Here is a 26,677-nt window from a genome sequence, read left to right as displayed (position 1 = left end):
TGGATTTCAGACAACAAGGAAAGTGAATAGTTACATTATCAAAATCCACAGAGGCTTACAACACTTAAATTCTATTTGATAATGTCACATTTGGTATCAAAACCTTAAAGTCTTTACAGCTTCTGATGTAAAGTGATCTAAAGGCATTTCAATTTTAGAGTGAAATGAAATGTCATCTATAGATCTTTAGTATCAGCAAGAATCAATGAAGTGGTAATTTGGAGTAATAGGCAAAACCTAAATATGGCACACCTGGGAAAGGAGCAGCTCTGAAGACTGCAGCATACTCAGCCCAACTGCCTTTATTCCAACCAAAGCTACATTAAGTCAAGCTCTCTCACTCTGTTAAAGCTTTAACATGTAATAAAATTAACGTTCCTCTACATATTGATTTTTCACTTCATAAAAATGTAACACTCTGCAAAAGAAAAATTCTTCTCATTGCAGGTTTTTGTGTTTGTTTCTTTCCTTCTTTGGCCTAATTTCAACTGGCAGCCAAAGTGCTCCGGTCCCAAGGCTGTCCCAATGACACTGATCCCTTTGTTCAGATAAAATAACACATTGCAACTGTCATGTTATTGGCACATGCAAAACCCACCGGCAAAATTCCTACTTTTAGTGGAATTAAGTCAGTATGAATGCACGTTTAACAAAGTACAAAGGATAGGATAGCTTCATTAGCATACAGTAAAACAGCACGAAGCTGGGGATTCCCCATCCCAGTTTTACACTGATGAAACATTGCCCACTGAAAAGCAATAAACAATAATTTAACCACAAAGACCGAATTCATGTCAGTTTTCTGCCTTTTGAAACATATCAAATTATTGTCTGCATTCTGGAGAATTTTGGAATGTCAAAGTCTGTCAGAATATTAAACTTGGAGTATCAGCAAAGGGACCAAATGCCTACAATCAATTCAGAAATGCTGCCTTGAGATGAAAGACATCTCAACATTAAACATAAGCAGGAAGATCACTCTTAGAAAGAATCCTTCAAGGGAGGGTACATCTAGGAACAAAACAGAACATATTGACCTCTACCTCTACTGTAAGAGACATGGAGGATTGTTGACTCCACTTTGGTATCTCCAAATACAAACTTATGTACTTGCTGCTTTGTAATCAAACTCATGAACTATAAAAATAAATAAATAAATAAATAAATAAAATAAAAAGAGATGTTTTGAATTTTATCATCTTTGCCCAAGTTATTTACCAAATTTGAAGCAAAGGAAGTGTTAGAACTGATTTTCTGCCTCCGTTAGTTTTTTTAGTCTATCCGTATATCATTATTTTTTATAGTATGAATATTCTTTTTAAAGAAATGCCTGAAATCATTTCTATTACCATCTTCGCAAAACTTTTTTTTTGAGGGCTGACTTAACTTAGTTGCTACAGAGTTTCTGCACCCTGTTTTTTCCATTTGAATCTCAGTGCCAGGTGAACAATTTAGAACTAAATTGTTTACTTTTCATATTTTCCTTCCTCTACATAATTATAATCGTTTATGACAATTAACTCAGCATTGACTTTAACAAAAGCTAGACTAGTAATAAGTAGGAATGCTTAAAGTTCTACACATCTTAGAAACCAATCTGCAGAGAAATAAAATCAGTAAAAAAGATGATTCCTATGTTACAGATTAAAAATTGAATGGTCTAAATTGATCCAGACATGAACAATAGCTCACGCATTTCATGGTGTGCATAAGGACACCTGATCAACACTTGAAGTCTGCTGAGCATGGTAGCAATGATGACGGTGGTCACTGAAGTCTTATTCCCTGTGGCTGTGCCTCTGTTACTGCCACTGCAGGAATTCAGTATTGGAGCAAGAGGACAAGACCTTTAAACAAGTAGACAAGGCTTTTCACCACTTCCATAAAGCAAAGTATGATTCACAGTGGTACATCCATATTTGCTAGTGTTATCAACCTTAAAAATGTTTTCAGTTACTGCAGAACAGATTTTATTGTTTTATGGTCACGGTAATGTTGCACTGTGTTTCGCAATTCAATTACTTATCACCATCTGAACTGAAATCTTTCTTTCTTCATTTAGTATAAAATTATTTAGTCAGAAGCTTCTTCTCATCAGCCTGTTGTTTAATGGCTTTTGTCTTTAGCAACCAGAGCATTCACAGTTTTTTAATTATTTGTTTGGGTAGGCCCTAAATCACTGCAACAGACACAGACAGGACAACCATCATTTCCTTCCGTGGTAAAGCAGAACTGACTGTGGTAAACACTGTAATCTGTAGAATTTACATAAACACATTAATTAGCCTTCCTTTGTTTCTTTCCAAAACCATATTAAAATACCAGACACAGCTGCCTCTACGAGAGATTAAATTCATGTCCTTTCTAATTCATGATGTCACCCCAGTCACAAGCAATTTCCACTAGTTCTACTTTTAAAAGAAAGACAACTAATGAAAACATCACTATAAAAATTTACATCTGTACATTGTGCAGTCATTCTACAAAAAATTTAGTATTCACTTGAGACTCTTTTCTCACTCTGCTGGGTAAAGATATATAGGCCAGCATTCCTGAAGTTAAATCAAACTTCACTTCCAATAAAATAGGCAGCTATTATGGAACAAGCTAAGAGCTTCAGCTTTTATTTCTATTAGAATATTGCTTTCTCACAAACATGGAGCAAACTTATTTAACAGAGTGTTCTGTTTAAGGATGAGCCAAACCATTTGGGGTTCTTGGCCTCTTGATAGGGGTGATCAGTATTGGCAGAACACTTTATATGAATGGAAAGTAGCAATAAGAATAATGAAAATAAATGAAAGTAAATAATGAAATAAAGAGAATGGGTCAATGTGATGGCCAAAAGGGCTTTTCTGGTGTTTTACTGGACACAGAGAATGAAAAGTCCTCAATCTGAAGAGTAGTAGTAACAGAACAGTAAAAATGAGTAAAATTACAAGACCATATGATAGGAAAAATGTTACAAGGAGGAAGGCCAAGGTCTGCAGCAACAAGAGCATGGAAAACTTTGGGACTGTCCGGCAGCAGAATCAAAGTAGGAATGAGGAAATGTAGTAAGCAGCTCTCTGCAGGCTGCCATGTAACACACACATCAGTGGCTCCTACATGAGTCTCACTTTTTAACTCTGAAACATGTGGATTGGGTTTGCAGTCTGTTTCTGACAAATAGAGACAAAAATCGATAACTTTATTGATACTGTTATGATTTCTGGCACATTGCAGTCAAAAAGCTTATACCTGCAATGCTTCAACAAGTGAGGGCTGAAGAGAAAGGAGAGAGATCTCTCAGAAAGTCCATCATCATGAGACAGAACCCACATGTCCTAGTCAAGTCATATCTATCAGATGATCTTGAAATGAAAATATCTTTATTCTTTACCTACTGATAATGAGAACATTGCAGTCAGAATTATATGCCACTTACACACTTACAGCACTCTTGACCACAGTAAAAAAATTAAGAGGTAAGAAAGCCATCCTGTGTGAGCACCCACTTTTTCATCTATTCCAACATAATAGTATTTTTAAGAGAAATGTGCAAGGGGATGTTCACAAGTGAAAAAGAAAATTAAAAAAAAATATATTACTGAAATGCTAATTAGTCTGAGTTACATAGCTTTAGCATTTAATCTAATGATCACAAATCTCTTTAATAATCAGTAGTGACAGGCCTGACACTACTAACAACATTTACAAAACAAAGGATGAGCACTAATTCAAAGAGTACGGGGAGAAAATTTTTCTCAAGACCAGGCCCTAAGTCTCTGTCCACAAAGAGTTATATTTGCAATTCTCTGCTCATAAACTAATGTTTAAAATGCATATGAAGGATTTATTGTACCATACACAAACATTATAGCCATTATTATCTTCCATTCCCACTCTGGAACTGAGAGTCAGTCCTCACTTTGGAATGGACTCACCTCACTCCAGGGGCACAACATTGGCCAGCATTGATGTTTAATTAAACAATTAGCTCAAAGGTTCTGAATGTTAATCATAAACTAATGCTCACGATAAACCAACTTTACTGTGCTGCCAAAATACATATTAAATACAGAAAGACAGCTCTAATAAAATATTAATTTTAAAAATTTAAATGCACAGTAGCAAGGAAAAAGAATCGTCAACATCTTTGGTCACTCTGCCACACTAAACCTACAAACTTTATAGGCTCTTTAATTACTAGCTAGATGACTATTACTATGTAACTTTAGTACCAAAGGTCTAAAATGGGCCTGGGCACCCCAAATGAAGAAAACATTCATGCTCTACACAGCTTATGAGATAAAGGAGCTACTTTGTAAGACTCCTAACTGCATGCTAGATTTGTAGGTAAATACATTAAGCAAGCTATTATCCACAATGAAGGTGGACGAATGTAAGTAAGAATGTCTATTGCTCATGACATGAAACGTTGGCAATCTGTTCTAAATGGCCACACTTCAGGAAATCATTTAACCGTGTGCTGAAGGGCTCTCTTGGCTGGGAATACTTGAATTGAGCCTAAGCGTTTTGCGGAGTTAGGGCCAGATAAAAACATGCACAAAAATGTACAAATGTGCTTAGAGAACTGATGCATTCAGCTTCTCTACCATTTAAGAGAAAAAAAGAACAGAATGTACTCAGCAACTGTTTAGTGATTTACATATACATTGACAGCCACACCTGAAGTTAACAATGAACCTACATAGTACAGACTGTTCTCTGCAAGGCAGGGCTGAGGAAGATACAGTGATGTATGTTGGGATGAGTGTATATTTATAAGAAATGAATGTGAGAAGCATATTTTCGTTCTACATAAAATCTTAGAGTTTAATGGAAACTTTGAAACACAGACAACCATGCAAAGGTATCTAAATATCCAGAATCCTTAGGTTGAAAATCTCAAATTATTAAGGAAGCTTTTAGAGGAGTTTATGTATTTCATATGTATGTTCTTTATGCTGTCACTTCTCTGAAAGCAATAGTACATGTGATTGTCTTAAGGAGGAAGCAGAATTCTTCATATTCTGAGTATAACATCACGATGAAGAACAAACCTAAACCAAAAATCTTTACCAAAGCCTCTTCATAAAATCCAGGAACTGTCTTTCAGTTTATCGTTCCATTTTATTTAATTTTATTTGCACTTATTTTTAGGATATTAATGGCACACTCTTTGGAGCAAACACCGCTATAAAATCTGGAAAGTTAACAAGTAAAAGAGTTTTTAATTACTGGAAAGTAAGGCCTCGTTCACCTTTTTATTCTTCCATTATTTTTTTTTATTTCTCTCTCCTCCAGCAGAAACACACCATACTTGAGCGTATAAAATCCTCAGGAAAGAAATATTCAGAATTTATACCCCAAAGGAAAAGTTTCAGAAAACGCAATCAAAACTAAAATTTTAAATGAAAATATAAAGGCAAATCTCTGAATTGGTCAAAGCAGCAAGAGATAATATTAGTCTAAAATTAGTCTGTATTTTCTATTTCTGTTCTATTTGTAATTTTAGCTCCTCATTTTCTATTTTCAAAAACCTTACTATAGTATCATAGTACCATACCTTGCTGCAGTACCACTATATAGTTACTACAGATGCAGGCAGACTTCCTATATACAACCTAAATGTGTAATTATGTTAAAAGACTGATCTGAAAAAGAAATGACATTCAGTGGTCATTATCTCATCTTCTGTCAATCAAAAAATGGCCAATGTTGCTAGCAACAATGCAAAAATATTCTGTAATTAACCACTTATTTTTGTTTCTAGAGGTGTAATCAATTCAAAAAAGCAAAAGATATCAAAGGGAACATGCATTTCCTTTTGTGTAGCTGCTAACTACAAGCAGATAAATAGATATATCATAAATAGATATATAATTTCCTGATCTATCTTACTAGTTTTATACATGCTGTCAGTTACTGAACAAGTTTAATCTTTTCATTTGTTTTCAGCTCTTAAATAAGACTAAATTTATCACCATATATATCCTCATATAGCCTGAATTTTTTGTTCTTTGAAGGCCTAAGCCTTCAAAGGCTTCAGGAGAGGAAGTACTGCAATATACAAATTTCACTTAAAAACCACTCTTTCATGTCATAGAAAAAATAAACCTCAGCTGCACTAAATACCACAATTAAAAGAAGTGTAACCAATTGTTTTCCTCTAATGAAAGAGGTATGTGCCTAGTTATTCCCACTTTACCTCTATCCTCCAGCACTTCTGGTGCAAAGGAAAAAAATAAGTTTTTAATTCGGAAAGAATCTTTTGATTTCGAGGTCTAGTTTCCAGCTTTTACAATTACCTATTTTATATATTCCATGTGACAAAGTGGTCAAGTTGCATCCTAGCACTAGGACAAAGAACCAAAACTGCACATTTTCTGACTAATCCAGAATCTCACTCCCAGATGGTTGTTGTCTCTCATTTCTACGAAATAAGCCATCACTGCCAGCATATACACATTTGTTCCTCCGCTGACATAGTTCTACAGCTTAAACAGGCATTCTCTCTCTTGCAGTGCATTACCCGTTGAAGAGAAAGAAAAGACAGTACAAATTCTTTATTCTGTAAGGCTAGATAATCAGATCTGTTTATAATACCTGCATAAGGCAGAGTCTGTATTTCCTCACCTTTAGGTACCTATCTTGTACCTCTTCCTTTTAGAAGTTGTGTTTTGATCATAAGTGACCAACACTACAAACAGATGAGATTCCGCTAGTATCATGTTCACTGCCTTTAATATTTTCTTTTCTCTCTGAAAAACGCTGTAAGTAATGCATCCTGGTGTATATTTACACTTGCCTTTTTTCATTGCTGTGTCACATTGTGGCTTTAGTCAGCCTGAGAGTAATAAAACCAGATCTCTCTTCCTCTGACACTTCCAATTATAACTCCCAGCTTATAGCAGGAAAATCTTATTAGTTCCTAATTAGACTTTGTACTACACCGTTTTGTTTCATTCACCCTTGCTTCTCTGACTTGCCTGATCTGGCTTTCCCATCTTCTATCTGCCAGTTTCCTGGCCTTTATTTTTATACTCAGAGAAATATTTCCTATTGCCTCCAAGTTAAACTACAGTTCAATAAAAATGTCTTTCAGCAGTAGCACTGATCTGAATTACACTAATCCAAGAGGGGGAGAAAATGCTATTTTTTCTGCCAGCTCGGCCTCCCTATCCAGTTTATCATACAAGTTCTTGTGCCAACAGCCAGCATCAGGGTGAAAACAAGCCTTGGAAAGGAGGATGTGCTTTTTTCAACAGCAATGTAATCTGCAGACACTTCAGAAGCATTACCCTGCACTTCTTCACTAGCCTCAGCCTGTCTAACAGCTGATTGCCATGGTCTTCTCTTAGCCATTAGCCTTTATCTCTTCCTGGCTGCAGCACTTGGTGGATCCATCACTCACTGCATTCTTCCAGGATGTTAGGAAAGTAGAGCTCTGTCTGCTTGTTGCCAGTACCAAATATCAGCATGCAGATAGGGCTGAAAGGGGGTCAGAGGAGTAGGAGAGCCCATGGAGGCAATGGGAACAAGCAGCTGTGGATGGGGGAAGGCAGGAAGATGCAGCAGGTCATCTTATGGCCCGGTACCAGGGCTCCTGAGGCACACGAAGAGCTTGCTGCTGTCAGGACAGATCTTTTCCTCCTTGTCCCTTTCCCTGCTGTTACTGTTTCTCTCCCCTGCTCCCCTGCCATGCCCTCTTCTGGGCATTGCTCAACCCCTTTAGGAACTGCTTGCACCCACCTCAGAGCAAACAGCTACCCCAAATACAATGACTGAGTATGCACATAAGCTGGGTGACAGGAACACTCATCAGGGAACAGAAAAGGATGAGAGAGGTGTGAAGGCAGACTTGAAAGCCTTCAGATGCTGAGGAAGCTCAGTTTTGAAACCACAGCCTCAATTTTCACTGGGGCATGCCCAAGCAAACCAGTGCAACCATGGACAATGGCTTCTATTGTGTCTACTTTCCCTAAAACTAAACAAAACAAAACAAAAAAAAAACAGGCATTTAATAATTTGCTCCTTATTCACACTGAATGCTAGCAGCTAGCATGTCCTTTCACCTTAACAGGCTGTACATCAAAAACATATATCCTAGGAGCTACCAATATCTTGCTATGTATTAATGCTGTTTTTTTTTTTTTTTTTATCTAAATCACTGGTATATCTAAAGATAATTAGCAAAATCAAATTAATAATACTTTGCTAATTTAAATTAAAGGTTTGTTTTTATTTTCAATATATTTTTGTTAAAGTAGTAAGTAAATTATAACCAGCAGAAGTATCTTTACTCTCAAAAGCTTCACTAACAGGAATACTGCTTTTTTCCCCCCAAACCGTGTAGCTCTATTTTGCATCACTCCTCCTTCAGAGCTGCTTTATCTATAAACTTGTAATGCACATGAAGAATTAGTAATGTTAATAACTAATAACTAATCAATGTATTTGAGATGCTGACTATAAACCAAATGGAGTGCCAGTCAGTGTTAAAAATATTATTGTATATGTCAATTTAAATGTATGAAAGGTATTTAGAAGTCAGGAAGATTTAAATAATTAACTCAGCCAGATTCCACAATATGAACTTATGGCAGTGTCGATTGCCTAATGGATCAATTAGAAAGGATACTACATTTCTTCATAAGAAGGCCAGAAGGAAAAAAAATAATAATAAAAAATAAATAAATATATATATATATATATACTGGGATAACACCCTGCAGTACTGAAATAGACATTCACCATCTCATAGTGTTAGATTGCAGGCATACTTGCAGACAAAGAAATACATCATTAAATGATGTATCTTGTCCAAATATTTATGACTTAATTACTTATTTGTATAAAGATAAACTTCTCCTTTAAAAAATCATGAAACTTTAAAGAGGACAGGAGGCAGCAGAGTGAGCAGACTTGTGAAAAGAGCTCTATGTTTAACTCCAGGGCAGCAGCTGAGAAAACTTCCCCTAGTTATTATGTGACTTGGGAAAAGAGGAAAAGAGAACAGGTTCTGACACAATTAACCTTTTGGCCATACCGAAAAGTTCTCCAAAAATAAGTGCTGTTTTCTTCAGAGCCAGAATTTGTACACCTTGCAAACTCCACTCAAACCAGCAACCGTTCAAAACTGATAAGCACACAAAGAAGAGTAGTTATTTTTATTTTATTTATTTCAAAATAAGTATCAGAAGTGCCAAAACATATTCCTAATCTGCATATAAATTTTATTTATTTGGAAGAAGTGATAAGAACAGGCATTATGTACCAAATACTAATACAGGAGCAGAAGACATAGATAAAAGAGCAAAAAGGGGGAAGGTACGGGACAGAACTTCTGGAAGTGATAAGGTTAGTTTATGCAACCTGGCAGATTTTTTTTTTTTTTTTTTTTGTGCACTTAACCGAGTCTTGTGGATCATGCAAAACAGTATCAAGAATGTGTGAAATGGATTCCAGGATTAAGACTTAACAAATTTATCTCCTCATGAGCCACCTAGCATCCTTATGAAAAGATGTATTTTTCTTTCTGTTTTAACTGCAACATTCTACATTTGTGTAGCAAATGGACTACATTTGTTTCTGCAGGTAATTGTGCAAAAAGCTATCCAGGGAAATTTTCTGTGTGCCCCAGTACACTTTTCATTTTATAAATTCCCTGTCTGATTACTGACCCTACTTACTCTCAGCAGTACTATCCATCCTTCATCTTAGCTGTGAACTCCACATAGGATTAGAAAGAAGAAAAGATTTGTTACCTTATTTTTTTTTTGTCCATTGTTGTAGGAAAATCAGCCCAAGACTGTTCTCCAATACAATGACACACTTTAAGTGTTCTGTTCCGTAAATTCCAACCATTTGTCTACACTGCATGTGTTCCTGGTTTAGAAATCAAGTTTTCATTTATACATATATGTGTATATATATATATATATTACTCTCTTTGCATTCCTACCTCATACTGCATCTCCATCTTTTTTTAAAACAAACAAACAAACAAACAAAGATTTGTAAGTTGGACAATAAGAATTCTGGAATAAACTCTGGCATCAGCTATATAGTGCCTAATTTTGCTTTCTAGATACCTTTTCCATCTTGCCTTTTTGACTTGCTTCTGCACATTTTTCTAAATAATTCAGACATTAGACTTACCCCTTTGAACACTTTACCACAACCTATTATTTAAATGTATATTAAACCTTTCTATGAGGTCAATTTTTAAGGCATCAGAATATAGTACTAAAAACAGTGCAGTTGGTCACAAGTTGCCATGTTACCCTAATGACACTTCTGAGATTAGAAATAGAAATTAGAATATCGTAAATTAAATATCTGATATGAAGGGACTATGATACCATTATAAAATATTGTAAGACTGATTTTGCTGAAAGATTCTGTGTAATATCCACCAGTGTACAATCTACCATTATGACTATGATAAGCCTTCTAGTCCTATCTTGTGCCTCTCACTTTAAACCGCATTAGTTTCAAGACAGTCATCAGACCCTCAGAAATTTCCCAACTCCGGAGGTAGCATATACTTTTAAAACACAACATATAGAACAACAAAGAGGGCTAGGGAGGTAAGTTATATTAATATCTTAAAACAAAGCAATGTGAGCTGTAAGAAATCTTCACAATATTATTGGAAAATAACATTTCCTGTGTAAGTATAGACACGGATTTAATCATTTGGGCAAAATTTTGAAATGAATATGAAAATATATGGCTATGTTTCAAATAGATGACAAAAAAAGAAATGACACAAGAAGACTACTCATATAAACCACCCACATGAAAAACCAGAAAACTTGAGAGGTAGGTGTTGTATGATATAGCCTCAAGTTTCACATGAAGAAATGAACTGCAATAAGAAACATGAATGAAACGAGGACAGTTTCAAAACTGTTTACATTAGTTGATGGTACATTTTTTCCCCTGCAGTAAAAATTACAGAAAGGCTTAACTGGCTAGATTAGCAAATAATGTTACCCAAATCATCCTTTTTCAATACATCTTTTACACCTGAAGAACAGCCTTGCCAGCAGACTGAATACAACATCTCTTAGTTCTGACAGTAAGGCTAGAAATGGAATGACAGATAGAACATACTTGCCCAAACAAAAATTAATTTTGTATTTTGAAAGAAAAAGCATAACATAAAAGAAAAGGCTATAATTGCTTGAAGAGATATAGTACGAATATGGTGAAGGCTATATAAAATAACATGCAAGGAAATGAACTAACATGGATTTTAAATACATAAGTGGGTCGATGCTAATGATCATAAGCCTGATATTTAAGCTGTTTGGTTTTGTGCAAAGTTGCCATGTTTGGGTTCTATTCATGGTATACTGTCTTCTGTATATGTATTTAAAATATATTTAAAAACAAACCTGAAAACATCATTATTATCCAACAATGTAAGCAGCACTACAGCTGGACTAAAATCCTAAAATTTAATCAGCCAATTTTTAAATAAAAAGATTCAGAATCAAGAGAAATAATCATCTGTCATGCCAAACAGTGTAATTTTCTTTCCTTTATACATTATACCAATGGTTCTTTTTATAAGCTGATAAGAGAACAGAAAAATGAAACAGCTATAAAATTTGTCAGTTTATATTCCTACAAAAAAGAAGTTCATATCACATTGGAGCTCAATTTGAGAGTACCTTGTACAATATGGAGAGCCAGGATTGAAACTCGGAGTCGTACTGCTAGATCGGGATGGCCCTCCTTTTAAGATAATAAGAATTAGCCTAATTAAGTGTTTTCAAAACCCTCTTGAACATGTTTACACATTCACATGATGTTGTATGCATTTGCCACTGTTTGGAACCACCTTAGAGATCTGTTTTCTGCAGAATTAAGAATGTATACCACATGCTTTATTTGTATTCATTTCTATGTATATTATTTAAACAAAATGTACTTATATACATATACCTGGAAGGATGACTGAGTTTAATAACTGACTCAAGTTCCCAAGGCAATGGAAATAAGCTTCTATGGTAACCAGGTACACTGTGGAAGCAGAAAATAGTAAATAGCAGAATATTACACCCACAAGGAACTAACTTGTATATGTGGACTAAATGTAGATGACAAAAGAAAATTAAACTAGAATCAGGCCAAAAGTTCTTCTAATTAATGTCTTTTGTCCAACACAACAGTAGATGGAAAATGGGATCATCCCACCTGCAGATACACTTGTGTTCCCTAAAAACAAATTCATTAGAAATGTATACGCACACACACACTAATGCATACACACACACATACACACACAAAACAGGACAGGGGAGTGTTTCAGCAAATGTTATCCAGGAGCACATACGTTACATTAACTGTTAAAGCTGCATATCTGAAAATATAACCTCTTTCTTCTCTTCTTCTTAATGGACTTGTTTTGCATTAATATTGCTAAAAACAAGACATAAAATTCTGAGCACACTGAAATCAGTAATTCACAAAACTGTCTTCAACAAAACCGACATTTTACCCAGGTTTTAATTTATATATACTGCTCGCTAGTATTTATTTTAGCTTATGGGTAATTTGGAGAGTTTACAATAGGCCTTAGAAAAGTGACCATAACATATGCAGTGATCAGTACGATGAAAGCCACCATTTCACAATTTTCATGGCTTCAAGAAAATCAGTAGTAAATTTGTCTTTATAAAACTTTAATTTTGAAGCCCATAATGTAAAAGATTTTATTACACCATCTATCTCATCCCATACAAATATGTCATGGAATGATTTGTCAACGAAAGTGAGAATGATTCCATGCTTCCTTGAGATGTTATCAATAAATTATTGCAAATTAGCTACCAAATAAGCCCCATGTTGTTGTTGCAAAATGTTTCATTTCCACAAGCTCTTTAAAGAGCCAGAGCATTATCCCACTGAACTACTGAAATACTGAATTATGCAGTATTAAGTTAAGGTACGTGTTTATAGAGCCTATTGAATGCTTTCAAAAATAAAGACCTACAGCCTTTCGTTGTTTAAAAGCAGTTTCTCTCTTTCTTTAAATCCTTTATAAAGCTTATGAAAGATTTTAATATTCCCAGGATTTAGACACAGGTAAAATAATAGAAGTATGGTTCTCAGAACAAAAAGATTTGCCATGTATTATAGAGCTCTCTAACACTGGAGCTCTTCTGAAAGGGTTGATTAATCGTACTGTTTAAAGGTTGTGACACATTTATGCTCAAACTAATACAGGCAGAGTTAGTAATTCACAGTTACTAACCTATGCAAAAGATACCTCACATGTCGAGCACTTGGTTTTAAATTCTGAACCTTTTTGGACCCTGCTCATTGCTTTGAGTTGGAGCCAGTTAATAAGCATATCTTAACTCCCTAGTGATTTGTGTGTTAAGAAAAAAAAAAAAAAAAGGCTTAATTTGTTGTTGTTTGCACTTGCATTGAAATTTGTCATTTAGGTTGACTCAGAAGAACCATAAAAACCGTATAGAATAAGGATAATAATTCATATTGTACCTCTCCTTAGCCAAGATCATAAAACTTTAGACTCCATTTAAAAAAAGCAATCTGCAGAACATTTTTTTTTAAACACAGAAATAACGGTTGACCATAAATATACTGAAGGTGCCAGCCTAATTTATAAATAAATATTTAAATGGGCTTTAGTAAATTCTCAACATAGACCTTCAAGCTTTATAGAGAAAAAAATTATTCAATGCACAGAGTGGTATGAAAATTTGCATAGAGAAATGCTGGATGTTTGGTGCCACAAATACCCTAGAGCCCTTGGAGTACAACTGTGCTGAAAGTGGGCAAGGAGAAGGTCATACTGACACATGCCACATGGAAGCTTCTCTCACCAGTTTATCATAGCCACAACATTGACTTTTCAATCCATTTGCCTTACAAGCTTTCCAAGCATTTACCCATGAATTACATGCCTTGCTACATCTTTCTGCCCTTCCATCCCATCAAAAAGAAGAAAATGTGACTGCACTCTTGATTTCACCTTCCCACAATTTAAACGGAAACAGGGTTTCACCATCTGACTCCAGAAGCGTTGCAGTAAGGGGGGCAGGTGTTGATCACGCAGCATGTGCCCATACAGGCCTCCCTGGCTGCCCCACACACAGTCTGTACGGAAAGAAGGGAAATCCCTATCAGCAGATATGGAACCAGGTCTTGGGCTGACGGCTGTGTCCCGGGGTCAGAGTGGCCATGTGTTCAGCACTGTTAAAGCAGACCCCTTCAGAGGGGTCTTTTAACCAAAAGCAAAGGAAGAAATGGATTCCACACAACCAGGAAGGCCCAGCTTTTCCTCTGACATCTCTGAAAGTGGCTTGTGCTAAAGATGCCTTCACTAAACTTGAGCAGGAAGCAGAGGATTGAAATATACATCCCACAAGACAGAAGCTAGCAAAGACAAAGAAACTAGCCAGGACAAAGACATGAGCTGTCAGTGTCAATCAAGACTTCTATCACCTCTTCATGATGGGGAGCGGAGGGGCAGGTGCTGAGCTCTGCTCTCTGGGGACAGCGACAGGACCTGAGGGAACGGCATGGAGCTGGGACAGGGGAGGGTCAGGCTGGGGGTTAGGGAAAGGTTCTGCACCCAGAGGGTGGTCGGGCACTGGGACAGGCTGCCCAGGACAGTGGTCACGGCACTGAGCCTGCTGGAGTTCAAGAAATGTTTGGACAATGCCCTTGGACATATGGTCTGTTTGGACTACTATTGTAGTTGGACTACAATGATTGTTGTGGGTCCCTTCCAACTCAAGATATTCTGTTCTGTTCTTCTTCAGACAAAAGTAGGGTCGACTACTTTCTTTCAAAATGAGGAGCAAGGTGGGAGAAAACAACTGAATGTTCTTTGCACGGCCACAAAGAGGAGGGAAAGACTGGGCATTGGGAACCTGAATCAGTGGAAAGTGAGATTCAAAGCCTAAAGTAATTTATGATTAGCCAAGTTAGGAATATTCAGTTAAAGGTTTTGAAGTACAGTGTAGGCAGCAATGAAGGTTTTGGCTTGTTTCCAAAGGCAGCTGCACTCACACCCAGGACTAAGAGAGAGTCTCAGGAGGGGGTAGCGGAATTAATGGAATTACTAGAATCTCCTCTCCTGGTCAAAAGTTAGTGCTCCTGCCTGACATACCAAATTATCCACCATTTAGGTCACTCTTGAGGCACATTTGTAAATGACAATATAAAGTCTCCTTTATATTAAGTTCAATATTCTTCATGTGAAATAACAGTAACCATGATAAAAATATGTGGCCTGAGAGTACATTTAGCAAAATCTGACACTGAATCAGCAGTTTGATTTCCCCCTCTTCAACCCAGGCATTTTAACTTGTTGGGTTTCCAGTTTGAATGTTAATACTATTTCACTACGGCCAAATCTATTTGTGTTCCGGTTCCTGAAAGCCCATTTGGCACAACATTTGAATTAGCAGTAATGAGAAAAGTACGCTCTTCCATCATCAAGTTTGTTACCATGATGAATCTCCCTCTGTAGGAAAACCTGAAATGAGTTAATGCACTTGCCTATTAAAGCCACTTTAAAAGATGGCTGAATACATAGGTGGCCTATTTGCTAGAGAAATTCAACCTAAGGCCCAATGAAAAAATACAGAACGATCTAAAAAGTGGATTTATTACTATTTCTTGCAGCTACTCGTAGAAAAAGTAGATGTCAGCAAAATGAAATTGCTAAAGGATTGTATCAAAAAAAAAAAAATTAGGTAATTTTGGGGCATTTGGACTTTGCCTTTAAGATAATGAGGTTTATATGTACTTTTTGTGCATACAAGGATTTTTGTGACTTCCATGTAGCTGAACCTGGAAACCCTAATTATCTGTCACAGTAACTAAAAACAAACGAACAAACAAAAACACGTGAGGTTACTGAAAACATTACCTGAACAACAGGTATCAGGTGATCAAACTGGCAGACAGGAACAAAAGTTATGGTAAAATCTAAGGCCTTTGGATAAGAATTAGTTTTAGAGAATATTATCAATGTCTTTACTGTTTTCAAAAATATGAAGAGAACTGGAAATCAAAGGGTATAATGCAGGATGTTAGTTTCCTTTTTTCTTCCAATTTTTTTTGCACTGCCACTCAACTACTATTAAGTAGAGATAGGTAAACCAGTATTTTATAATGGTAAGTAACTGTAAATTACTAAACTTATATTTTCTTTACTTATTCTTGCTGGGGTAAATATTGAGAGAAGGTGTTTTACAACTGAAACAACAGTGCTCTCTCCAGATTGGGAGTTAGAAAATTCCATCCTTCCAAATATTCCAGATTATCACAGACAGTTTAATAGAATTTAGAACATAATAGATAGGGATGGGATTTATACAGAAATCTGCTAAGTAAGGTTTTTAAAGGACTGAAAAGACCTTGCTAAAATGGTAAGTCTAGCCCCTTCTTCTATAAGTGTGAAGTCAGTTATTTGTAAACATACCTTTTTTACAAATATAACAAACTGTATCTTCAAAGGCTGGATATTTTGTTTGTTTGGTTGGTTGGTTGGCTGATTTTGATGTTTTTTTGGGGTTGGCTGGTTTCATCTGGTTTGTGACTATTTTGGTATCTTCTTGACTGTTTTTTCTATCCAAACTATTTTCGCTGGAAATTTGTCCCAGGATGTAATGACTCAAACTTGAAGAATTAAACAAACAAACAAAAGCAAGCAAACAGAAAAACACCTCTCCTAATTTCCAGACTTAAATTTAATCATAGTCACTTACACATTTGTTCTTTGGCTAGCTTTACCTCTCATTGTGTATCAGCAGAATGTATTTATCAGCAGGAATCTTATTTTCTCTCTGACTCTACTACACCAAACAAGGCAAGGTTTTATAAACTGCTCTGTAACGTGGGCTTTGCCATCATCTAAACAGTATTTAACTGCATGTGTTCCAGCTTGAGTTCACCTTTTTTTCAAGCATAAAAACACAACTGAATGAATTACTCCAAATGAGGTGTCCAAAGTAATACTAATTCCCTACTGCTACTGGAGTGCATACTAGGATCATATTTGCCTTTTTCACAGCTGTGCCATTTTGTCAACTCATACTTCTTGATCGGCCAGTAATACAGAGATATGTTCTCCTCCTCAGTTATTTCTAAGTAATATGCCCACAACTTACAGCAGAACTGCATGTTATTGGCTCCAAATGACCTTTCATCGTAGACTACTTGGAGTGTAATCCCATTTCTATTACTGAAGTTCAAACAACCTTTCTGAATGATATCCCTATGTTCCTCTGAGATGCTTATCACAGGAAAAACTCCCTCCTCCTCTACTGCCTGTCCTTCACCTCCTCCTCACAGTGATGTCATTATAAAAGTTACTTGGGACTGTAGTATTCTTTACTGTATCTACTGCATCTTATATTTTTTAACCAAATATTTAAGTTCAGTTATTAAAAAAAATGTTAGTTTCTCTTTTCTGGTAAAAAGGATTACAATTTTAATTATTAACTCTTATGTGTCCTCCAGTCCTCCAAAGGCATTTAGAGTTCTCACCAGATAGACCGACACTCTTGTATCAAAACAAATCCTTGCTTTTTCTGAAAGTTCCTATCCCAGTTATTTTATAAAAAATATTGATTTAATCTCTTTTGTGATAGTACTGATGAGAGTTGGAGGCTGAATGCACTCTTTTGGAAACAAACCAGTTACACCATAAAAGAAATTGTCAGTATTACCAAACACCAAAGACCTTATTTCTTGCTGCAAACATAAATTTAAGGATAATGAATAGCAATGCTTTTAGTTTACCTTGAGACATGTTATGAATCCTCGCAGTAAGGCAGCAGAAAGCAAACATACCAGTACAGCACTGAAACAACACAAATACTAGGGAATATTAAAAATTGATATTTCTTAGCTGAGACAACCGAGGCCTGATATCTCTATGTAATTTAAAGACATTTATTTTCTTTCACCAAAAGTATTCAACTAGGTCAAGCCAAGGACATTTAAGCTTTAACACAGCTGTCATTCTCTCCCTTATAAAATAGTCAAGGAGTTAATGAGGAAAATCTATATGGGAATGCCTGCATATTAATTGTGCACAGAAATGCACAAACAAATCCCTTTAAAGCATGTTAGCTTTAAAAGTAATCCCTTGTCAACTGTGATGGCATATGAACTACACAATGTATATTAAGAATAATTACACATCAGATAAACCCCAAACTGCTGACAACTTAAGGTTCTTCATTTCAAAATATATCAAAGTGGCACTAACGCTTTCAAAGTATAGAATATATTTCTGTTTTCACAGAAAATAAACTTTCTGTAGCACTGTTTTTGCTACCACATTATCCTACAGAGTCATGGGATTTGTATACCTGAAAAATGCGAATTTCTGTCTTTGTCTTCAGTTGTCTGTCCCACTTGACAGAAAAACTAACTTATAAACTAATTCAAGTATTGGAAATGCTGAATAAGAACATTTATTGACCACAGACTTAATTTTCCTACAGCTCCCTGTCAATCTGTTAGATTACTATAACTCTCTGACACTTGCAGTTTATTTGTGAACAATTCCAATATTTGAGGAATAGTTTGGACTCAGTTCCAAGTAATTGAAATACTTACACTTTATATACATATCCCTTCAAACCAGATTCTTCTGGTGGTACTAAAGCAACCTTTTGTTTCTGAGCATATCATTTGAGAACATGCAATTTATAATAGGGGGATTTTGCATTCACTTATTAAGACAAGTGTTTAGTCAGTTCTTGACCAAAATACAGGTGCTATTCATATGGGAAAAATGTGCTGACTCTAATATAATGTAAATATGTTTGTGAGTTTGTAGTCACGTCTTAAAACAGGAATTTTGCCAACACAGGCTCACTTTCTAAACAAATCTGGTCAACTGTTGAATCCATGGCCATCCTCACAGCACTGTTTTAGCCATTGTCATTGGATAGGCACTTCTTTCTACTTCAAATTAACACCACATTTCATTTTAGAACTCATATCTGATACTACCAAAATGGTACAACAGATTTCTCAAGTGTCCTTACAACAGAGGCATGCAAAGTGCCTTGTTTTACTGATTAATACCTTCATTCTGTTGTGTTTTTTTTTTTCTTTTTTTAGTAGGAACAAAGCAATTAAAATGCATACATATACACTCCTGAAATATAAACAGATGTGTACACTTTCATAAGCATGTAATGCAATAGTCTTCGACCGTGCTCCTTAAAGAAGTGATGTTTCTAAGCCTCTTTTGTCTCCTTTGCCTCTTTCTCAGTGCTATAATGCAATTCTCAGCGTTTGAGCACCAGACTTCAAATGAGAGATCTATTCAAAACATGCACAGACAAAATAAGTGGTTTCCTTAGTAATGGGAACTATGTGAAAGCCTCTGAAACAGCTCCTCCTCCAGTAAGTCATTATGTACACGATCCTTTCTACTTCCAACTTATTAATGTAAAGATAACTTTTGAAGTATACCACAAAATATATTTAACGTGCACCCACAGTTTTTGGCAGTCAAATTACAGAGGAGAAGGAAAACATTTACTGCATTCATAATTAAACAATTTTTTTTTTCTAACCAGTAAGGATGTTGTATGTTCCAGTGACCTTTTAATTAATTTTCTAGATCTGTAAGTTGTAAAAAAGGAAATTGTGTAAGTAAAGTACTAAGAACTTCAACTTGGTACCCAATACACTCCAATAGTTTAGTGTATTCGATTACCATTAGCTAACCATATTCTGAACACACGCTGCCCATATCCATGCTGTTTCTTGTCACCGCCAAAATAACTTCATAGCAATTATCCATGACCACTGTTTGAGAACACTATTGATAGCATGAGAAAATTACTATGATACTTCTCTTAGTCTCAGAGAAAAAAAAAAAAAAGTAAAAGCAAAACAACATTCTAGTTCTAACATTTAGCTTACTGACTGTGTTTCTACAGATTTCTAAATCAGCAATGTAACTCATGCAAATAGTTATGAAAGCAAATAATCTAGAATTAGTATTATTGTCCATCCATTTTTAATATTAAACCATGATAAACTATAGCAAAATAGTGTCTGTTTAGTTTCACCCAAGTTTGAAGTTCTACCCTTGACGAACATACTATGGCTTGCCCTATATACTTAAAAAAAAATAAATGTGACTTTACTGGGGAAAGTAGCTAAAAACCATTAAAAAAAGATTTGAGGGGGAATGAGGTTCCCTCTCACTGATCATCTATTATGTTCCACACCACAAAGTGTTAACAGAAAAAGGGTCAATCTGTTTTGCATAAAAATTCAGTTAATTCTCCATAGAAAGTAAAACAGATTTGAGCAAAGAAATGAAGAAAATCCTCTTGATTAGGACACAAAATTTACGACTTACCACCAGCTGTAAGAACTATAACAGGTCACAATCATTATGAAAGACACTATATTCAAATCATTACTGCCACCATTTTCTTTATCAACTGCAGACATTGATTAACTCAGACAACCATGGCACTTTAAGGTATATCCCATGCATGCACTGGGTCCCTTGAACGACAGGCAGATTCTTATGAAATCAGCAAGAACTCTTCAGTCTTCAAGAGCTACCATTGAGAAGATACCAACAAATTATATCCAATTATTACAGCTTACAAAAATTGAGGTATGACCACAAGCAAGACATAAACATACAGAGGTGCAATCAGTTCTAAAGCTGAATACATACACTGAGCTTGAGAACCTCTTTGCAGGTCTCATATTTCATCTACCTAATCCAGCTGCACATAAGAATTCTCTGGCTGCTTTTCACTACTCCATCTTCATTAAGATTCCCACGCGGCATAGCGAGGTTGTGGTTGCTACGTGTGACTCATTCCCAGCCTTCAGTGGATGCTGCTATGCCAGAGATTCTTGCCTATTAAAATAGAGCCAGGGATAAAAAACAGAAGAACTCTAATATCCCTCCAAGTCAGACCTGGTAGGTACCAGTATAAATAAAACACATTAAGACTTTCTGGATCTCAGACTATTCCTGAGGAAGGCTGACTAGAGCAGTGGGACCTATAATGAAGAATTAGACAATAGTTCTTGCCTGGGATCTTATCCTTTCTGTTTCACCGAGCACAGTTGCTACATGAATAGCCAAATTTGCTGGAATATGCAAAATCCACTTGATCACCAAGATAAGCATCAGCTCATCACCACAGCTTTCATTCATCCACATCACACGATTGAATTTGCCCGTACTATTCAGCTCCTATTACTACTCAGTTCCAGATTTTGCCAAGTCATACAGCACCTTCTACTTGCATAGCTTTTAATGAAGTATCTGGTGCTTTGTGGAGATGTGAACTTTTCCTTATATGAAATTCTTTACAGGTTCACGGCCTAGATTTGTTTCCATCTGCTTTATCTCTATCCTATCAACACTAACTCTGAGATCTGATAAAACAGAGTCGGCAGCAGGTTAAGTAAGGCAAGCACAACACTTTCCATTATGAAGTACAACTGCATTCAGAAACTTGAACTCATTGTTGGCAACAAGCCTTTCATCTTCAAAAAAGACAAAGAACTAGAGCTAGAAACGTTACTTTTACTTGTGCCTTGAAAAAATGGTTCAGTCGCAGAGGGAGACACATTAATAAAAGTTACTACTTGTCTGTATGGAAGCATAGCCCTTAGGAAAATGTCAACAGTTAGCTGCCGTAATATCTAGAAGTGCCCGACAGTGTCAGGTTAACGACACTGCGTAAGCAGCACTGAAAATGCTGCTAGAACGGGGTTACAGGAAGCGATGGCACTTTTTCCTCTTCCAGGCAAATCATGCCTGACAAGTGCCTATAATTAATAAGTCAATTAATAAGTTAATTGATGAAGTCACAAGATAGATTTTCTTGAATCCGAGCAATTCTGACATTCATTCAGAACAGAACACCACCCCACACCTGACATGGAAGATACATGAAGGGAATGCTTTGCAGAACTGGTGAGCGTTCCTCTCAAATCTCAGCTCCTTCCTCTTCTACACTAAAGGCTACAGGAAGGGAGAGTGAAGTGCAAAGAGTCGCCACTCACCCCTCTTGCCTGTCACTGTGGTGCCTCAGAAAGCAAGAAAGTGGCACACATATTCATAATTGATAAAGCTACTCAAAATGTGTCTGCTTTTTTACATGTGAACGTAATCTGTGTGGATAAGCACTTGAGAAGAATTTTTTAATTGCTAATTGTAGTATAAAGTGTTTCATCCTGGAATTTAAGTCAAATATTTGTAGTGGTTGGGCTTTTTTTTTTTCCCCCATTTAACTGCATAGTATTTATTTCACTTTTTAACTGCACTTGCTGCATTCTAAACACAGCTGTGTACTCAGAGCCTAAGAATACCAGAAATGGTCTCTGCTAATTGCCTGACCCACAGGGAGCCTACAGGATATTAAAGCCCAGAGATGCTTCACCCTAATGACAAAAGTTCTGAAATCCCCTTTCAATTTTAAGAAGAATGCATGCATAGAACCACTATATTTTAATAACTAAGGATTTTATTCATCATACTAAATGTTTAAATAAATACTTAGTTTATTTTCATGTGGACCCAGTAATCAGATAAAATGTGTGCAGAATAAATACCTGGAGCTAGCACACATTACTTTCATCACCTCTCTATCAGTTTGAGATTTTTTTTTTCTGTCCTGTAACTAAATAAGCTATATATATAATTCTGGTGAAATAGATTACACTGCTATTTTAAAACCACCACGCATCACGGTGAAATCAACAGGAAAATAACTTAATGAACCTTAATCATCATGACTGTATTGTTATAAAAGGTATTTTTCACCTGCAGACAGTTCAAAAAAATGTATTCCTTAGCATTAGCTAATTAAAAAATTCAATTATTTCATTTTTTATGAATCAGAACTCTATTATGATATAATAACATTTTAACTAATATGAAAATGTACGCCTATCAAGGAGGTATTTTAATTGCACATATAGTCTATCATAAGAACTCACTTTCTTTATGCAAGTATACTTTAGCTGATTTAATTATTTAGCCTTCTAATTACACAGTCCATACCAATCAACCAAAATGAAACACTTATATAATCTTAAGTTCACATGTCAAATCACTGAATAGGTTTTTACATGAGTCTCATGCTAACTAGAAGGCCAAATTTTTACATGAATGACAGTGAGTATGTGAGGTTAGGGGCAAAAACTTAAGCTTTTACTAACTTTTACTAAACTTAACTAAACCTTTACGCTGAACAACAGCAGTCCCTACCTACTCCCTTTTCTCCAGATCTTCATTTCTCCACTGGATAAGATCAGAGTAGTAGCAGTACTTTGTTGGCTTTAACCTTTTCCTATTTTTCATTTGGGCCAGACTGTGAAAAATCTCTTCTTTTTTCTTTTAACTCCTCACCCCCCAGGCCACCCAATGCCTAATAGCTAGAGCAAGGGTTTATATCTTTTGTCCTGGGCCAGGTGCAACTACCCACATGGCTGGGATCAGGCAGAATTTCCATTTTCCTATGGGGGCTAGCTTGGCAAGCGGCCTTATTTTTCTGGCTTTTGGGTGTGCTTCCTTAACACATCCTGAGTGCTGTCCCATAGGAAACAGGCAGCAGGGAAGGCTCATAGGTTCACTTTGGGAAGTTTATCATAGTTCACATTTGCAGCTCATGGTGGTGAACATTAAAATACTATCAGAGGTGCTTTGAACCACCTTCTGGGTGGTTAAAAAAATAAATAAAATAAAAATAAATTAAATTAAAAACAAACAAACAAACAAACAAACAATGGCTATAATAAGAGAAAGGGAAAAAATGGAAGGGCCACACGGCCTTCCTCCCACCCTGGAGTATTGCATGTATATTCAGCCTCTCACTTAAATACCATTATTTCGTATATGCTCAGTTGCATGGATGAAACCTGAACTGCACACATCTTTAAAGATTTTTAAAAGTTGCTCTCTGTACTTATTCTAATTGCAGGACTCAAAAATTTGATGGAGAAGGGAAAAAAAGCTGCTTTAATTACAGCCACAACAATTCAAGTACCGGTGAATCAGTCAGGATTGATTTTGCAAAATTTCCCCTAACCAATTAAAACGAACAGAAATTTATTGAAGAATTTGGCAGTACCTTAATTTACTTTTCATAATAAGTGATTTTGCGAAGTGTAAAATCATTTTCTTACAAAATAAAAACAAAACTAATGCAGTCCACGATCCCAGAGTCCAAGTGAATCAAAATGATACACAGCATTCATAAAACAGTAACCATTTTATAGGAGAAATCTGGTGCTACTGCTGTTGCAAAAAGTACATGAATTTACGTTGTTTGCTAACCTTCAGAAAATTTTCACACTGTTAGAGAGGACCACGAGGCTTTCTTTCTTCAAACACAGCAGACGTGAAATGAGAACCACATTTCACTGTGCTCCACTAGAGGGTGGCCTGTCCCACTCAGGGCTGGAGTGCTGAATGCATGCAAGGCAGCCAACGCTTAGTTCTGACCTGTTGATAACCAACTCTATGTATTTCCCTTTTGTTCATCTGCCATTACAAAGTAATTTCCTTCACATAAACCACTATATACAATGAAAAAGCTTCTCCTGACAGCATATATATTGTTTTGTATATCTAGAAGGGATAATAAATTTCAGTGTAGACTTCCCTTAAACACAAACACACACACACAAAAAAAGGGAATTACTTGAATTACTTTACAATGTCTGAAACCTCCACAGTTTGTATGCCCTTTGCTCACAGAGAGAAAAAAAAAAGTGGGGGGGGGGGGGGGGGGGGAATCTTCACCAAAGAATATGACACAAAGAAGAGAGAAACGAAAAGGAAGGGAAGAAGGAAGGGAGAGGGGAGGAAGGAAAGGTAAAATCTGTGTAGCCCTTTGTTTATATAATTGGATGGCCAAGAAGGAGACAGAGATTAAAAGAAAGTGATTTTACTTCAGTGACCCTTTCCCGGGTTTATTCTCAATTTTTATTTCTCAGAAAGGTATATCATCGCTCTTAGTTTCTGTTGATAAGCATATGCAATAAAATTTAATATTTTATAAAATTTGGGAAAGGGGGAGTATGAAAAATCCTTGACTTTCTTAAACTATAAAAAAAAAAAAAAAGGAAAAAGGCAGCAAAATGACAGGGTGGATGGGGGCATTTTTCCTGAATGGTTCAGCAGACAGCATCCCCTGAACTGCAGTAACCTCTGCAGAACTTCAGCGATCTCCGATCAGTTGTGCCGAACACAGATAACATCCTCATATGCTTATGTACCCTTAAAAAAATAAATAAATAATAAGGCATGTAAGCTTCCCGAGCCGTTCTGCGAAAACACAAAGCGTGCCCTGCGACTCCCACGAATCGGAAGAGATCTCTGGAAGCGTGCGAAGGCAAGCTTCGTGCATCCGTACCCGGGGAGCCGTGTCACGTAACAGACAGCTTCCCGTGGCCAACCAGCCTGGCGCAGCCGCGCGTCCTCCGCCGCAGCCGGGCACGCCGAGGCATTGGCTCCTCTCTGGGGAGTGGAAGGGGCTCGGTTATTAATGACCGCTGAGCAGGCAGCACCATGTCAGTGTGACAGCCGGGAGGGTGGACGACGCACCGCTAACCACCATGGAAACAAGGAGAAATAAGAGCTAGCGAGCAGCTCTTCCCTCTCCCACTCTCCCCCCACTGGATTGCGAGCCTCAGCCAGCCAGGCAGCAACAGCGCCCTGGCAAACGTAAGGGATCTCAGCTGGCAGCACCGAGAGGCTCTCATGCTGTAGGATATCGATAGATACATCTTTGTATTATATACCATTAGACGTACACCCACACGTATGCACGTCTGCTCAGACTCTGGCTTTAATACAAGTATGTGGTTGCCTGAACTAAGGAATCAAAATTACCGAGATGCAAGAACTCCTCCAGCTCTGAAACTACTCTTATTGTAGGGTAAGTTCCTCTGTATTTTCCTTTTTCTCCTTTTATTTTAACATGTAAACTCTTTCTCCTTTCTTCTTTTTGCAAAGTTATTTTATTAGCGCATTTTCACGTTTTACTTTCAGAACGGAAATGCAAATGCAATTTGCTTTTTGTGCCAGAGATAACCTAAATATGCTTGTGAGAGTATCAGATTCGTGCATTTGTTAGCTTGAAAGAACATCAAAGGGAAGAAAATTATAAAGGGAGAACGTTCCCCCTGATGTTTCGGATGCAAAATCAAATTACACAGTTGCTCTGTGTTTTGAAACCAATAAAACAAGACACAGGACAGCCTCCTTTCTTCTCGCCAGTGCAAGGATTAAGGGAAATGCTGTTTATGTCAGGACCTAAAACCCACTGAGCGGCAGGGCTGAATGAGCATATCACAAACAGTTATTGAATTTCTGCCAGGCTACATCTTAAGGATTGTGGCAAATGACTTCGCTTAAAAATATCCCCTTTCCAGTCAGAAGGGACAGTGTGAACGTCTGATTACTGATGCAGCTGGAACAGACGCGTTAGGTAAAAGGATCGCATTAAGCAGAAGAGTTCTCATCTTCTTTGGTAATTAACAGGATCACAGCAGGGTGTCTCCAAAGTGTATTTTCATATAAGGAGACTGCTTGTTCAAATCCATCACTATAAAAGCTTCGCCTCTTTTAGTATAGGAAGGCTCAAAAGTGTTTGTCTTTGCTTTCCATGCCTTTGTT

The 26,677-nt window shown here is 36.6% G+C and overlaps 2 protein-coding genes across 7 annotated transcripts in view; one reads left to right on the top strand and one right to left on the bottom strand.

Annotated features, from left to right (window-relative positions):
* The window catches only part of IMMP2L (inner mitochondrial membrane peptidase subunit 2), a 464,509-nt gene that overhangs the window by 209,876 nt on the left and 227,956 nt on the right, over positions 1 to 26,677 (bottom strand). For 3 of the 6 annotated variants that reach the window (XM_083800913.1, XM_083800915.1, XM_083800914.1), the window contains exon 4: positions 11,944 to 12,021. The exons of the other annotated variants lie outside the window; for them this stretch is intronic. In XM_083800913.1, coding sequence (XP_083657039.1) covers positions 11,944 to 12,021 — 78 coding nt within the window. The remainder of the gene's footprint in view (positions 1 to 11,943; positions 12,022 to 26,677) is intronic. 6 annotated transcript variants of the gene reach the window in all.
* The window catches only part of LRRN3 (leucine rich repeat neuronal 3), a 45,180-nt gene continuing 31,920 nt past the window's right edge, over positions 13,418 to 26,677 (top strand). Inside the window, exon 1 of the mRNA XM_083800906.1 lies at positions 13,418 to 25,937. The gene's annotated coding sequence lies outside the window, so the exon portion shown is untranslated. The remainder of the gene's footprint in view (positions 25,938 to 26,677) is intronic.

This window comes from Anser anser (assembly GCF_964211835.1).
Source record: "Anser anser genome assembly, chromosome: 1".
Classification (NCBI taxonomy): domain Eukaryota; kingdom Metazoa; phylum Chordata; class Aves; order Anseriformes; family Anatidae; genus Anser; species Anser anser.
This window is presented reverse-complemented; position numbering and strand designations above follow the sequence as displayed.